This window comes from Rhododendron vialii, chromosome 7a (genome assembly GCF_030253575.1).
Source record: "Rhododendron vialii isolate Sample 1 chromosome 7a, ASM3025357v1".
NCBI classification, from domain to species: domain Eukaryota; kingdom Viridiplantae; phylum Streptophyta; class Magnoliopsida; order Ericales; family Ericaceae; genus Rhododendron; species Rhododendron vialii.
The window spans coordinates 1,178,018-1,194,982 of NC_080563.1; the positions used below are offsets into that span (position 1 = coordinate 1,178,018).

The 16,965-nt window shown below is 37.5% G+C and overlaps 1 protein-coding gene across 1 annotated transcript; it reads left to right on the forward strand.

The window, feature by feature from the left end:
* Window positions 1-15: 15 nt before the first annotated feature.
* On the forward strand, window positions 16-5,324 carry LOC131334639 (uncharacterized). Its single transcript, XM_058369767.1, has 9 exons — window positions 16-338; window positions 845-1,103; window positions 2,065-2,187; window positions 2,324-2,406; window positions 2,499-2,615; window positions 3,542-3,632; window positions 3,724-4,363; window positions 4,586-4,797; window positions 4,947-5,324. Exons 1-9 carry the CDS (start codon window positions 214-216, stop codon window positions 5,061-5,063), a joined length of 1,767 nt encoding a protein of 588 aa, XP_058225750.1. The 5' UTR covers window positions 16-213; the 3' UTR covers window positions 5,064-5,324.
* Window positions 5,325-16,965: the final 11,641 nt, after the last annotated feature.

The window sequence follows — 16,965 nt, forward strand, 5'->3', positions numbered from 1 at the left end:
GACGGGCTTCTCACGTCTCAACAAACATGACCCGTCCAATATGCACCCGCTTCGTTTTCGTGCTTGCCTCCGATCCGATCCGATCCTGGTCTAATTTCCCATCCCTCCCGCTTATCCAAATTTTCGTTTTTCAAAATTCGCTCCATCTTCCCCACAAAATACACACAGCACAGTCGAGCGAGCGAGAGAGAGAGAGAGAGAGAGAGAGAGAGAATGGTGTGTGGTGGCAACAACACATTTGCCAAGACCATATGCTCAATCTGCTACGAGGATCTCAACCCCATCACTGAAGACCTCCAATCCATCTCCATTTGCGGTCACGTCTTTCACGAGCTCTGGTCAGTCCCCTTTTACTCATAGCCCCCGTAAATTCACTTTTTTAACAACCTTATACTGCGTATATATTCGTATTATATTGCCCACGACACTGACAAGATGTGTTTTTTTTCCCCATGCGAAACCCTAGTCTTCAACAATGGTTCTTGGAAGAAAAATTTTACAGCCCGTTTTAGTGTTTGATTATCGCGACAATAGCAAATACGTGTTACGGAGTGAATTATATTGTACGGCCCATTTGATGGGAACTTCCCCATATTGCTATCAATGTCTTCATGTTGCACGACCTCTTAACATGCATCCTCTTAGTGTGGCAATGACTCGCGCTTCTTCCAAATTCTTGATTTGAGAAAGAAATCTCAATCTCATGAATCTTGCGCGAAAGGGTCCATGTTGGCTCATGACTGAGGGGAGTTTGTTCGCTATATTAAACTTTATTGCATGTTTACGTATGCTGTTGAGAATGAAATTGACACGATGTGTTCTTGAAACCTCTGTGAAACCCTAGCATTCAACAATGGTTCGAGTACTGTTCAAATGCAAAGAAGAAAAACTGTCCTGTATGCAAGCAGACCTGTTCAGAGGCGAGTGTGAATCGGCTTTATTTCCAGTCAGTTGGTGATCAGGCTCTCTCTCAGCAACCAATCAACTGCGAAGAAAATCCAGGGGAGTTGAGCAGGGAGTTTGAGAAATTGGAGGGGAAGATTTTGGGGCTCCGTTCGGCTCTAGAGCGTTCTCAGAATGATGTCAAAGAAATCAAAGAGGAGGTAGTTTAGTTTCATTACCATCTTTTTTGGATGATCAGAAAATTCAGGAAACAAAAACACCGAGTATGGAGAATCCATGGACAATATTGACTGTGCGTGCTGCGCTGATATCCAACCAACTTTGAAATCTAAACTGTAAAAGTAGCTCTCAAGGTAAGTTATAGGTACACATTGGTTTAGGAAAAGAAAGAGAACAAGAAAAGAATGATATTCAGATATTGGACCTTGGAAAATTTTTGTGGGCTTGTATTCAGTGCATTTTTGGTTGACAAGAAAATTTGCCTCCATACCCTTTCAGCAATTGCATTTCAATATAGGAAACAAAAACAATGGGCTAAAACAACCTCCCTTTTTGTATTTGGAGCTAATTGTGAAAGGAAATGTTTCCCATTGGTGTGATTGGGAATTGGGTTGAAAGGAGTCGAAAAGGAAAAGGCTTTGTACACAATTCTGTTCAGTTTATTGACATTAAAAAAGGGATCTTATTAAATGAAATTCGATAAGTTTGTAAAGGGATGTAAATGCCAATCAGGAACCTTTTTGGGTACAAGTAACTTAATTCCTATTTTAAACTCCATCTAGTTCCTTTTTCATACACCATTTCCATCATAGTCAACCATTCCAAACACACTGGCTGCGGTTTATTTTCTTGTCGAGGGCATGTAGTAAACACAGCCAATAAGAGGTTGGTTCATTGGTTCTTGGCACCTCGTTTTTTCTTTCTTGACAAATTGTGAGGAAAGGAAAGAATGGGGGACTTATATTGGAGAATATGCATCACCGTCGTGCCTTCTACTGTGAAGATTAAGATGGGTATGCCTAGAGTTTTACATTTATTTTAAACAAATGGAGAAACTCGCGATTACCATCATTAAATATATAATTGGCTTTAGTAACATATTTGATGCGTGATTATTGTAGTTGCTTTCAAGTAATCTGATTATGGAAACTTTTGTGTCAGCTGAGTTTAAGCAAGAAGCAGACTGAGACAGAAGCAGCGTCGAAGAATGTAGTTATGCAGCAGAATGTGTCAATTCAACAGCGGATTCAGTCTATTCAACAGTTGCTTCATCTGAAATCAGAGGTATATGGTCTTTTGAGTCCGTTGAGTTCGTATTATGGCTAATGAAGCTCTTCCAACTACCAACCAAATCTTCCCATTCATGCACCAAATGTCCACGTTGTAGTAAAATGTAACATTATCAGTTTGTTCATTGTAGGAACTTGCTAAAAAATCGTTGGAATCCACAAGTCTACAGCAAAGGAATATGGCCTTGGCCAAAGAGCTAGCAGAATTAAAGCTGTAAGTACCTTTATGCTAGCGGACTAACAATTTATGTTATGTTTTCCTGCACAAATTTGTTGGATTATTCTAGTTATCTGGTTTACAACCAGGGCCTGCGATTGGAACTTGGAGAAAGAAGAGGTTTTGAAGCTTGCTTCTTTAGGTAACAAGGCCAGCAACAAGGATGAGGTATCCACTTTAGTGAAGACATTGGATTTCCGCAACAAGTAAGTCCCCTCTCTCTCTCTCTCTGACAGTCTTTTCAAATTCTGGATCGCGTCTATCAGCAATTAGATTCAGTTCTAGTTTGAGACTCGATTTGTTTAACTGCGAAGATGATAGTCTTTGTTTCAACCGCCTGTGTAATGTGGATGTATCTTGCATGGAACGAGGTATGAGCATCAGGTGCAATTTTTTGCCTAAGCATCAGATTTATCTACTAATTTCCTAGGTTACAGGCGTCTCGAATTGAGCTACACACGAGTGTTAAAACATGCCCCTAACAATTGTACTCTAATTTATCTATCTCAAAATCTCGATCATTACCACAAAAGCTGGACTATTTCTTTTGTAAAAATCCCAATGGTAGCAGAAATTCAATGGTAAACAGAAGAGAAAGTGACATCAAGCAAATGCAATATAGCCTATGCAAGTAAACATGAATATGCCCCTTTAGGCTTTCATCACAGACATGTATTATAGGGAACTTTATTGGAAAGTTTTGGTAAAATCAAATATTAGACATGCTTGTCTGCTAAATGTCCAACACTCCGACTACTCATGCTGGTACAGTATCCTAACCCCAGTGTCGAGTGTGTGACATAGGTAAGAATGAAGTCTCCATGTTACATAATTGTGGGCATGTGGTTAGTATGTATCTTCTTGTTGCCACTTTCTGTTCACATTTCAGTTGGTAGTTTATATTGTCATGTTATATTGCATTTGAATTATTAGCTGGATAGCCAGGATTTCTCATTTCTATACCAGCATTGGTGCTGGCTGAAACGTGTGCTTCTTATTATTTTGTAGTGCTGGACTTTGAATTAAGTCCTGTTGGAACTGCTATTACATTTCTTGTAGTTTATAATTCCACAAGTTCCACTGTCCTTTGCTTTAGTTGGCATGTAATTCAGATCTGCCTGGCTTTCCACAGATGTTACAAAGATTTGATGGCGAAATGTAATGGTCTAGGAAGTTCTCTTCGTAAACTTGAGAAAAAAAAGAGGAAAATAACAAAACTGAAGGTAAATTGACTACCAGTTCAGTAATTGGATCCACAATAGTTAATTGCTTAAACTGGCTGTCATTTAATGTGTGAACCTTTTCACTTTTCAGGCAAGGATACAAGAACTGGAGATAGCAGTTGAGGTGAAAGATAATGAAATCTTGAGGGCTTTAAAATCTTCCAAAAAAGATACTCCTGGTTCAGTTTTACCGAATGGTGCGAAACAGAATTCTAATTCTTCATCCATCAACAAGCACCCAGACTGTCTTTTGGAGGAACCTGCTCAACAAAAATTTCATTTGGATCAAATTGAAAGCACAACCAATCACTTATTTTCTTGGAAAATAGAAAAGTTGAAGCCTTCCAAAGATGCAAGCATAACTAATGCTAAAGATGATAAAAGTACCATTGCTGTTGACAAAGTGAAACATTCCTACGTTATTTTAGACGAGGATGAGCCAGAAGTTTCTACTGTCGTGAATGACATGCGTGAGATTTCACGACCTGATTTGGAACATCAGATCCTTGAGGATTTTGCTGTTGAGAAAAGCTGTTTGTCAAAGCCAGAGGCAGCTTCAGATACAAAAGGTGAAGTTTACAGACCATGTGACAGTAATATTGAAATGATGCCCACTTCATCTGCTGCTATCGACAAGGACACAGTGTTAATTCTTGATGACATTAAACAAGTTCAGTCGTTCGTTAGTGTTGAACAGGAAATTCCAAGTCCAGTTCCAATTTACCAACCAGGTAATCTTCACCCCTCTGGATTGGAAGTTTAGTTAGGCTTGATAAGTTGCAAGTAAGCTAATTGAGTTGATGCTTTGCAGAATAACTCCCACTGACAACAGATTGGTTTCCGGTTGATATAATATAGTTTCAAGTGATCTATGCTGCTTCACTGAAATAAGTTGACATGTAACGTTTCCAAAGTATTCATTTAATTCTAACTCAAACTTGCTAAACCTCCAGGAGATCTCTGCTTTACTGGTGGGTTGCTAGGTCCTGATGGAACTAAAAGGCACTTGGGTAAATGGTGCAAGCGGGTCCAGGGTAACGGGTCAGGGGTATCATCTGCGGCAATGCAAGGATCAAGTGCAAGTAGTGGTAATTTAGTTGCTGTTGGAGCTGATGGTAAAGGTGGCAAAATTAAAGTGCTGAGATCTCCACATCAGTCATCATTGGTGGGCCTTCTCTTCATTAACTTTTTTTTTTTTTTTTATTGAAAACGGTCTTCAACATTAGGTTTAATGTTGTGTTTCAGTACGAATTTGTTCAACACTTGAATCGTTGGAACGGAGGGTTAAGTTTTTTTCGGGTTCTTCATGTGCAGGATGGTATGGAAACTTCACATGCGGCAAAGAGATGCAAGTATGGAGCCAAATCAGGTACTTCGCCATCTCAAGGAAGCTTGCAAATAGAACACTTCTTCCGAAGGGCAGGTCAATAATCAAATTTGGAAAGTATGCACAGTTTTGTTTTTTATGTGCCATTTTTCTGTATAAGGACGAGATAAGTTGATTTATCTAACCATTTGAATGAGGAAAGATGAAAAAGGATGTAGCGTAATTGTTTGTGTTTGAGTTCTTGGCTGTTTTGCATTATTTTATTTAGCTGGAAGATAAAAATGTGTAACGCGGAGCAAGTTTACCCTGCCGTTGTATTTGTTGGAAATTTATTATTTTAATATTAAATTTATGTACATTTTCTGTACTAGAGTTTTATAAATCACGTGTATATCTGTGTGAGAGGCTCTTATCTTAGCGGGTATTTAAATATGTAAGAGCAATCTAGAAGGATTAATCTAGAAGGATCAAGCATATCTTTCATGTTTATCCATATAAAAAATCTAGATAAAATCAAGATCATATCTAATTTGATTTGGTTATTAATGAAAAGATATGGTTTAGATTCATATCTATCCTATAAGATTTAGTCATTAATGAAAAGATTTAGTTTGGATTCTTTCTTGCCTATATAAGGCTTGCTTGGGAGGCTTTACATACATAAGAGGCAACCCTAGCCATAGAGCCATAAGCCAACTTCTCCTAAGTATTTTTCTCCATCTTTATTCTCTAAACAAATTGCTTGTAAATTTAATATGAGAGTGAGAGTCTTGGGCTAAGTGTAACGGTGTTTTTATTGTGGAGCTTTGGGTTCTCCTACTTGTGCAGAGTAGGTCCGAACCATACGATAAATTATCGGGCTGTTATATCCTGGAGGGAACAAGTCAGAGATTCTCTACTGCACTGGTTTGTTACCGTTAGGGAACAAGTCAGAGATTCTCTACTGCACTGGTTTGTTACCGTTAGAGGGCTTGAATCTTCTTAAAGAGAGCGAGAATTCCGCGACTCAGCATAAATTTTAATATTAAATTTATGTACATTTTCTGCACTGGTTTGGTGTAAATTGTAATATCACCAACAGTATTCAATGTTGATATTAAAGTACTGTCTTCTAGATTAGTCTCTCCTTGATTTTCTCTGCTGCGAGCATATTGACGTTGAAGTAAATTGATTCTTAGCATGTTTTTATCGTAGTTCCTCCTTGTGGTTTCCTCTGTCTCGCACCAGAGACTTCTGTTTATGGTTGAACTTGTTAGCTTGATATGCGTTATTGAGAGTTTAAGTAGATTGGTGATTATGTTTGTGATTCTTTGCTTGAGATATACAGATGGGTCAACTTCTGAATTCTGATTGCTTTAGTTTTTGGAACAATTGAGAATTTAAAGTGACATGAGAGTTTGTAGTTGCAAGAGATCTAGGGTTAAAGTCTACTTATTTGTATTTGTGCCCATGTGTGTCTATTGATTTACACTTCGTTCTGTGTTTGTGCACTTGTCTAGTGCAATTCGTTTCTTCTCCACTAGCCAGATAGTAATCTCACGCGTGCGACAAGTGTTGGCTTGATATACTTTGATGGGTTCAAAGTAATTTGTTTGCTAGCTTTTCCTTTCGCAAGACAGGGTCGCATCACGTGTATTGTAGTTTTAGTTTGATCGCATAAATTTTTTGATTACTTAGTGATCCGTCATTATTTTTTTGCATATCTCCATTATTAAATACTCCGTAGATAGAAAGGAGAGGTAGAAATTTCTAGAAGCAGCATTAACATGTGTTAGTGTCATGACAGGGTCGCACCATGTGTATTGAAGTTTTAGTTTGATATCATAAATTTTTTGATTACTTAGTGATCCATCATTATTTTTTTGCATGTCTCTGTTATTAAATACTCCTTAGAAAGGAGAGGTAGACATTTCTAGAAGCGGCATTAAGGTGTGCTAGTGTCATGTTTTTCACAACTTTCCTATGGGTGGCATGTTTGCATGGTGTTTGAATATGCATGCAAATTGGAATTGTTGATTTGAAGGTGCCTAGAAGGTAAAGAACAAAAATGCTACTTGCACAACTGTTGTGTTGGTTGTGTGCGTAATTCTGACTATCTAGATGTATTTGGACGGTCTAGATTTTATAAAAGCTCTTTCGAGGAAAAATTTAACTTTTATGGGGAAGAGTTTGAGCAAATCCTGGCCATTTATTACAGCAATGGACGGCTAGAAATGATACGGAGTGACATCCTAAGGAGTAAGGTCAAAGAACTCTCTCTCTCTCTCGGAGAGAAGATAGTGGGGAGAGAGAAATTAAGATTCACACACAGTCATATAAGATGCACCCTCAGGTTGGCCCCCATTTCCGGGCTCTTCTGGCAAAGATAAATCGAAATCTTTCACTTTATAGGTCCTGTTAAAAACATCAATCATTTAAAAAATCAGAAAGTCTACGGTTCCGATCAAGGATCTTGATGTCTCGTCGGGCCCACTCCGGCTATCGGAGGGCCGATTCGAGCCGTCCAAAAATTCTAAAAAAAAAAAAACGAGTGGGCCTGCACGATAATCAACAGTATCTGATGTGTGTAGGTGCATGATCCAAACCCTCCGTGGTCCCGATAGGACCCCGATGCCCCGCCGGGCCCACTCCGGCCACCCGACAGCCGATCCGAGCCATCCAAAAATTCTAAAAAAAAAAAGAGTGGACCTACGCGATAATTAATGGCATCCGATGTGTGTAAGTGAACCATGGAGTGTTTGGATCGTGCACCTACACACATCGGATGCCGTTTATTACCGCGTGGGCCCACTCGTTTTTTTTTTAAGAATTTTTGGACGGCTCGGATCGGCCGTCCGGTAGCCGGAGTGGGCCTAGCGGGGTGTCGGGATCCCTTGGTCGTTGAGAACTATAGCACCACTCTTAAAAAATTATGTCAATTGGATATTGGTATATATGATTTTGGGGGACATTTATCTTGAAATAAATGACTTGCACACCGAATCCAAACCCATTTATTTCATTTGTCTCAAGAGAAATGGACTTTCGAAATCATATCTACCAATATCCGATCAACATGATTTTTTTGTAAGACTCATACTCCCTCCGTGCTTTTTTTTGTATCCAGTATTTCATTTTGGGTTGTCCCTTAATAAGTGTCCATTTTGTAAAATTAGGGGGGTAAAAGTTGGTGCATTGTCTATTTTGTCCTTAAAAATAGATTTCATTTTGAAAAGTTAGTGAGTAAACGTGTAATGATGGTGGATAAGTAGGGAAAGTGGAGAAAAAAGTTGATGTGAAAGGTGTAATGATGATGTCTTTTTAATAAGTTGGAACTACGAAGTAGGACACTTAAAAAGGGATGGAGGGAGTATTTTTGATATCGTCTAAAAAGTGCGGCTCTGATCATCTTTGCATGCTCGAAAAGAGTTCGAAGAATAGGGCCAACTTGAGGGTGGAGATTGCGTAAACGGTTCTGATCATCTTTGCACGACTGATGATGTTAACATTCAACAGGAAAAAAGTGAACAGAGCAAGCTAAACAAATTTGAAACTGAAAAGAGTATACAGATTCACCTCTCAAGTTAGTTTGAATATCTACTTTTGGAGATATAAGAAGTTGGGTTTGAATGGATTTGTGGAAGGTAAAAAAAAAAAAATGAAAGGAAAAAAAAAGGTAAGAGAGGAAATTAAGCAAAAGTTGGTTACCTTTTTTAAATCCATGGGCAAACTACAACGGGATAGTGAAAAAGGTACTAATAAAAGAACACAGTTGGTTGAATTGTTCTAGAAATTCACCGGTGGAAAAAAATGTTCAAAAATCTTAAAAAAACAAACCCAAGTTTTCTACTTCTTGATCGCATGTTTTGAACATGTTAAATTAAGTTTGTTCAAAGGAGATTACTACTAGATTAGGGACAATATATTCACTTTTCTATTACCAAAAAAACAATGGAGTGTACTCTTGTTTGCTTTGAAAAAAAAAAAAAAAAAGCTTCATTTTTTCCTGGCAATGCCAGTGATCATCACAAATTTTATGGGGAAGTATCCCAATTTTTCCCCCTAATTAACTATTTGAAGTTGCTTAACATGTGATAAATGCTCAAATTTGGTTCAAATTTGCTCTGAGCGAATATTTTACCCAGGCAGCTCTCGCTAATAGAAACCGAGAGGGAATATGATTTGTAGGGAATGACTTCGGTGTCCCCGGTCATTTTGGGGACACCGTAATTTTTGGCATAACAAAATCATTATGAGCATAACCAAATTCATTACAAGTATAACCAAAACCATTACAAGCATAACCAAAACCATAACAAGGCATAACTTGGTTGGTTATGCCTTGGTTGATTTTTGGTTATGCCTTGATTGGTTTTTGGTTATGCCTTGGTTATACTTTGTTATGGTTCTATTATACTTGTAATGATTTTTGTTATGCTTGTAAAGGTTCTGTTATGCCAAAAATTACGGCGTGCCCAAAATGACTGGGGACACCATAGCACCATCCTGATTTGTATGAAACTTTTCCATATAAATTTGTTTTGGATGATGCTATGGTGTCCCCGGTCATTTTGGAAACACCGTAATTTTGGGCATAACTTCACCATTATGAGCATAACTAAAATCCATTACAAGCATAATCAACCCAAACAAGGTATAACCAAGGCATAACAAATAAGTTATGCTTTGCTATGGTTCAATTATGCTCATAATGATTTTGGTTATGCTCATAATAGGTTTTGGTTATACTCATAATGGTTCTGTTATGCTAAAAGTTACGGTATCCCCAAAATGACCGGGGACACCGAAGTCATTCCAATTTGTTTTTTATTATGTACAGGGAATGACTTCGGTGTCCCCGGTCATTTTGGGGACACCGTAACTTTTGGCGTAACAAAACCACTATGAGCATAACCAAAATCTATTATGAGTATAACCAAAACCATTATAAGCATAACAGAACCATAACAAGGTATAACTTGATTGTTATGCCTTGATTGATTTTTTGGATATTCCTTGGTTATGTCTTATTTGGGTTCTGTTATGCTTATAATAGGTTTTAGTTATGCTCATAATGGTAAAGTTATGCCAAAAATTATGGTGTCCCCAAAATGATCGGGGACACCATAGCATCGTCCGTACGTACATTTATCATCTTGTTGCACATAAATTTTGGTGCATGCTACATTTGGAACCGGCCGATGCACGTGAATTTCACAAAATAATAGGAGAACTACATGCATTTAGGCTTAAAGCCATTTTATATCAGGATTGTCCTCCTTTTTTCAGCGTAATTAATAAGATTTGGCTGTTTAAAAAGAAGAAGAAGAAGCAGTTCCAAACATAACTGTATTTAAATTTGTGCACGTAATATTGTTCTTATAAAGGAAAAATGTAAGCCAAGTATGCATTTCACCAATTTACACTAACTAATACTAAGGGGGTGCTTTGGCCTTGTAATTAATCTGAAAACATTAATTCTGTACCGTTATTCTAAAAGGGAATTGACTTCTACACTTTCTTTTTCACCACATACACTTCATTTTTTGTCCTTATTCATGTGTATTTATCTTTTTACCCTTTCATAAGTTCATTTTTTTTACACATTAAGGGGCAATAGAGTAAATTCACACCAAATAAAGACAAAAAATGGAGTGTCTGTGGTAAAAAGGAAAGTGTAGAAGTCAATTTCTTTCTAAAAAAGCTTACCTTCGTCAGTAGTTTTGTGTCAGATTTTTATCATCTATTGATTCGACTCGAAGAATCTAAAAAACAAAAAATCATTATCAAAACCCTAATTTTTTTTTAACTAAAATCAAAACTAATTTAAAACAGACACACTTTCAGCGTACTCCAAATCTTTCAACTCAATCTATATAGTATTTCTTTACGTGAATCACGAACTTGAGAAGTACTCAAATTGAGATATACTTCTTTGATACTCTGTTATTCCTCTTTTTTTCCTGAGAATTAATTCCCTGTTTGACCATTGGACCGTGGAGTACATGTTTTTTTTTCCCCAAACATGTGGAAAAGAAGACACCCATGCAGACATGTCGTGGGTCCAGACGAAAACCTAAGAAGAAAATACGAGGAGGACCTCAAAACTCCCCAGCTGCCGATGAAGTATTTTGACCGGATTTCTTGAACAGCCCTAGCCCTAGTCAATCCTCTATTTCTCTGACATCACTGATTACATATATGGAGTGTCATCCGTGGTGCATGCGTTTTGGACCCGTCGGAATCGAAGTTTCTTGGAAGTTTCGTCCATGGAGTAAAAGACCAGACCAACTGTCAATCGTTGGGTCAGAAGAAAGTTTAGCCATTGACTATGAAAAAGTAGTAAAAACAGCTGCTGTAGTCATAGATTCATATCCGGGGTGTTATAGTGCATCCCTGTATGGTGCGGATGTAGGGTGACACATAACCATCGATCTCATCAATTAATGGTTCAAATCAAAAATCTATTATGATCGGTAATAAATGATTTTTATCTGTCATAATTAAAAATTATATCTCAACCATTCGTTATAAAGATCGATAGCACATGTGCGACCTACAGAGTGTCTTACATGACCTTATCTGATGAGAAAAAATTGCTCGAGTGAAGTTAAGACTGAAGACCCATATGATATGAACGCAGATTACGTAAAGGCCAGGGTCAGCAAGCATGCACCAACCCACTCATCACGCAAGCTTGAGCTCCGTCTCAAAATATTTATTCTGCAAAACAAGAACTTTAAAATAATGCATTTCTTTCGAGAAAAAATTCAAATTTTTTCATAAATTAAAAGAACCCATCGATCTAGTGAATTGTTGAAAGAAATTTGAATTTTTCTTGCAAAAATTGTATAATTTTTACATCATCGTTTCGTGGATCGGACAAATATTATGGGACGGAAGGAGTACTAACAAAGAATTTGCAAAAAAATCTATTGTTTACTTATAAGTCAAAGCTTTGTGTCAGGAAGAAAATTCCGCGCAACGTCTTTTATCCTTTTGCACTCATTTTTTGAGCGGCGAAAATCAGTATTGTTAGAACAGCTTAGATTAGTACCTCGAAATAGAAATATATTGACTGACCTCTTTTCTCTTGGCACTTAATTAAAATCAGAAACACACTAAATCGGAATTCAGTTTTGATTTTTTTTGTAATTACCACGTGTGCCGATCATGTAGCTACTAAAGTTCGTTGAACACAATTTTTGATACAAGGTTCTTGTCAAACTCTACAAAATGAACGGAGTCGGTCATCAAAGTGTGATCGAAAAATGACCGAAAAAGTGAAAACAAATTGGAGGAGATGCCACAACCCCTAACCCCTGGTATCCCCGTTATACATAAAAATTTCTCCTTAATATCGTTGGGCTGAAGGTTTCTTTTATGCACTCTTTTTTCTTTGTGTCATTGTATTTGTAAACAAATTTAGTCTAATAAATGATGATAATTAAAATAAGAACGTAAAGCATGAAAATTGTTGTTACTTAAATAATCTTATTAGTTAACTTTAAAAAAACTGTAAATAAGAAGGTTTTCCAAACAAAATGCATAACTTCTAATGAGCCAAAATCCGGAAGTTACTGCTCAAAGCTTGTGGCAGGCGCCATTATATCTCTTTGCTCAATATTTCAATAAGACTATAATATAGTGACATTATGATTTGAATACTAAATTCTATTTCTATCTAATTTGATAGTGTACATATCACACCGGTAAAATTAATTCTATATATTTATTTTCAAGATATATACAAGTGCGCATGCTAAATACTATAGAACTCTTTTATAATTATGCTATATATATGCAGGGGCGGATCCATCTTGGGGCACGTGGGGTCACGTGCCCCCATGCCATATAAAAAAAAATTCCCGATTTTGTAAGTATATATATTATATATGCTATCATAAGTAATTAAGATGTGAAAGTCTGGTGCAGTGGTAAGTGACGGGTCATGGGAAAGGAATGGCGTGAGTTTGAGTCTCACTCCCCTAACTTTTTTGATTATTTGTGTAGTACTCAGTATAAATCCGCACATTGTATTTATACATTTTTTGTCTCCGAAACTTGTACTTGTAGAGTTAATAATAGGAAAATAAATGATGAACATGTGATAATTTTGTTTTAACGAATATAGTCGAAGTGCACAAGTTTGTCCAAGTAGTTTGTTATTAAAATGCATATATACTTTAAAATTATTACATTATCATGAATGCTAATAAAAATTATTTGGGTGTGAATGTGCTTAAATATTACGGTGTTATAAAGAAAATTGGTGCCTCCACTACATCAAATTTCTGGGTCTGCCACTGTATATATGTAGTATCAGAAAGTCTGCAGGACTACGCCCACCGCTCAAAATTCACTGTTTCCCCACCGCTCTCAATCTCACCATCCAAAAGTGTTTTGGATGGTCCGAATTTTTAAAAAAAAACTCTTTCAGGAAAGAGTTAATTTTTCTAAAATCTGGACTATTGATTGCCAAAACAGGTGGTGAGATGTTGAGCGATGAGCGTAGCACTGATATAGTATTATTACTAAAATATTTTTTGGGCTTTGTAGTGGGGCACGTGATCCAAGTAGGGACCAGGTTGAAGAGAAAATAAAATCCTCCTCCTAATCTTTCTTTCAGAAGCTAGAATTTTTAATTCACACTTTTTTACCTTCTACAATCAGATTGAAGAAATTCAAAATAATACTCCTGATCTTTCTTTAATTTCCCACCCCTAGAAGCTGGGTTTTTCACTTTTTACCTAATGGAGTACAAAATTCTAGCTTGCAAAGTTGGACACTCAATCGAATCACATAAAGTCTAATGGTACAGGTTTTAAATTTGTATCAGTGGATACAAATTTCTTTTTGGGCTCATTTGGGGTCTCAAAAAAAAAAGAGCGATTTCGATCATTTTTTGAGACTCAAAACGGATCCGAAAAGGGATTTGTAATATCTATACCAGTAGCATCATTCATCGAAATTATCCTTACTTCCAGATTTTTAATAATTTGCTTTGATACTTGAGTGTTAATCGTTGACCGTTAGCTGGTGTCAAATCTCGATTAATTAGCTGGAGTCTTGAGACGGCGCAAAGATTTTGGTCCGACCAAAAGAAAAGAGAAAAAATACCGATTGGCGAAAGTTCAGCATAATGAGAATAGTTAGATTAACACCTTAAAGAAGGAGATCGATGAACCCCTAACCTCCTTTTTCCTAACACGTAAGCGCAACACTAGATGCCGATGGGCCAAAGGCGGCTTGGCGAAAAATTACAGTAAAAGTAAGGACGTTGAGAGTATAAATAGTCATCTCATCTTTCTAAAGATTTAAACTTTCAATTAAGTGAATGTGTGATTAACAATATGAAATCAACGACCGCGATAGTACTGCACCGCACTGCATTCTGCAAAATATGACACGATGCTGACATTGAATATTTGCATGCGAAACCAGAATATATAGCTCCTTCAACAAATTTTTTTTGATAAATTAGAAATTTCTTCGGATCAATTTATCCACACCTCAATTACTCGATCCTTGGGAGATCCATATATCCAACCATCCATTGTTACACAAGTGGCCGTTGATAAACCTGGGTCAAAATCCCATATGGACTAACCCTCACACACTAAGGAGACTTCAATTCTGGAATCTAATTAAGAGGGAGCAATCCTAAAATGCATGCCATTGGAAATCGAGTCTTTTTCTTTGCTCTACATAGTAGGATATTAACCACTACTGCAACACTATCTTAACTATAACGATGTTGGAACCCAAGACCTCTCAATTTCGTTTTCTTATTAATAGCAAAAAAAGAAGAGAATTTTTTAACATTTGTTAGAATAGAATCACAGAAATTAAAAGGACACGGATGGTAAGAAACCAACCGAGCCGATACGACACAAAAAACAACTAAAACCCATATCCCAAGACCTCCCGTTAGAGAGGATCAAGGAAGTATTATCTGAATTAGATCACCCCATTTGCTTGGGAATTTACCACAAACAGTACGGTACAATATTGTTATCCCCTTTGACCGTACATGTATATGTCTGTAAACAACTCTGTAGTGCCATATATGTATACGAGTACGTATGTATATGGTATAGTGTGGTCGCGTACGAAAATGATGTCTAGCTAGGGCCAGGTCGACGACCAAGGGCGGTGGAGGAAGGAGATATAGCACTGTATGTATATTTGGATAATAATTTTGAGTTGAGTGAGAGTGACATAAGCCATACTCGCCAGGATTCGAAGGACACCGTCCTACTCATAATGGACACTTCACATTATTAAATACTCCAATAATGTTTCCAAACGCGGTATCGATCCTCAAACACACCCAAAAAAAAAAAAAAAACCTTGGTGGGGGGGGGGGGGGGGGGGGGGGGGGGGGGGGCCCGGGGGGTTTGTGGGGATCCCTATAGCTAGCTGGTGCTGTCAATTTTTGTAAAGTGGGACTGGGATCGACAACAACGGATTTAAATTTTGTGGGTCCTTAACAAAAGTGGATAACAATCGTGTTCTCTATTGGTCATTAATTAAGCTAGGAACAAGATCTACTTCAAGTTGCTAGCCCTTTGGCTAGCTCGATCGTACTAGTAGATTAATTAGCATCATAATCAAGATCGACTTCAAGGTTTTTTTGGACAAATTGATGGTTGACGATATCACGTTGGCTTGGCTGCTCAAGAAACAAAGTCCGGACCACTCATATTCTCGTACGTGTTCGCATTAGCTCAATGGTCCGAAACTACTTATTAATTACTTGTCCTCATCGTGTGACCACATTCGTGATTGAGCAAAGTAACATGTTAATCGGCTTCTGGTACACTTTAATACCAACACTCTTAATCCCTCGAATCTTAAAAATTAATGCCACCGTCACTTCAGTTATCCTACATGAAACTTTCTCTATTGTTAACATAAATTGGTAATCAACAGCATAATGTCGGTAAGGTGAGGGAGAACATCAAGCCCACCCACCTTCTTGTACGCGCATTCAATGGTTGAGAGACCACTATCGTTATAAGCCAGAGAATAAACTAGTACGTACAAACGTTTTTGACAATATCATAAGCCAAAGAAGTAGGTAGGTGGTGGTACAACATCGGTGACAAATACTATATATCTTCCCTCGCTTAATATCGAATATATATCCCTGTTATTGTTTTTTTGTAATTTAAAAATATCACCGCCACATCTCATTAAATAAAAATTATGTTCGTAAATCATTTTGGTTGAGGAGTAATGTATGATTGCTTTTCCAGGTCAAAGCCTTGCCGTCCACTGCAATCTGCATGTGCACAGTCCCCTCCAAATTGTACTTCGCCTGATGCCTCTCCAAATTTCTAAGAGCCACGGGACACACACTCTCTCTCTCTCTCTCTCTGATCTTACGGTGCACAAGAAACTTTGCTTTCTCTGGGTGCCTGAATTTCCCACATTTTCCTTTGGCAGGAAACAAGTTTCCCTATATAGAGAAAGACAGAAGACACACCTAACCAGGACCAGTCCGTGTATTCCCATATTTGAAAATCAAACGTGGGTTATGCTCGAAGTCATGAGTATCACGCAAGGCCCTTAATTAGGTTAACGATGAACAAAATTGAGGGCTCGGATTTCATTCCCTATCCTTTGAACTTTCATAAAGTAATAAGTGGACTTTTCCCCCATTTTTCTTTTGTAATGTTGCACTTGATCAAGAATTTAGATCTGTTCACCGAGATCGTGAATACCGTTCCGTACGTACCGACCGGTGCGTGTTTTTTCAAAAACCAGTACTACAACCCTTTAGTTTCATTCCGATTCAAATACTATTCGGTAACACCTAGTGCAACACGCGCGGTGGATAAAGATGGATACTTTAAAAAAGCAATTGGTGGAAAATTAACAGAAATTCTATGAAGACAGTAGACTTTTCGATCTCTTAATTAATCAATTAATTAATTGAGTAGTACGGACTTTATCTTGTCAACTCATTCAACTCTCATGAGTCCCCTATAAATACCGATCACTTCGTTGTTGGATAAACAC

What these genes read in the sequence shown, in the direction of transcription:
- LOC131334639 (XM_058369767.1), top strand. Translation starts at nt 214, where the DNA reads ATGGTGTGTGGTGGCAACAACACATTTGCCAAGACCATATGCTCAATC. An exon ending in CACGTCTTTCACGAGCTCTG is followed by an intron (nt 339 to 844) that starts GTCAGTCCCCTT and finishes GTGAAACCCTAG; the next exon opens with CATTCAACAATGGTTCGAGT. An exon ending in ACATTGGATTTCCGCAACAA is followed by an intron (nt 2,616 to 3,541) that starts GTAAGTCCCCTC and finishes GGCTTTCCACAG; the next exon opens with ATGTTACAAAGATTTGATGG.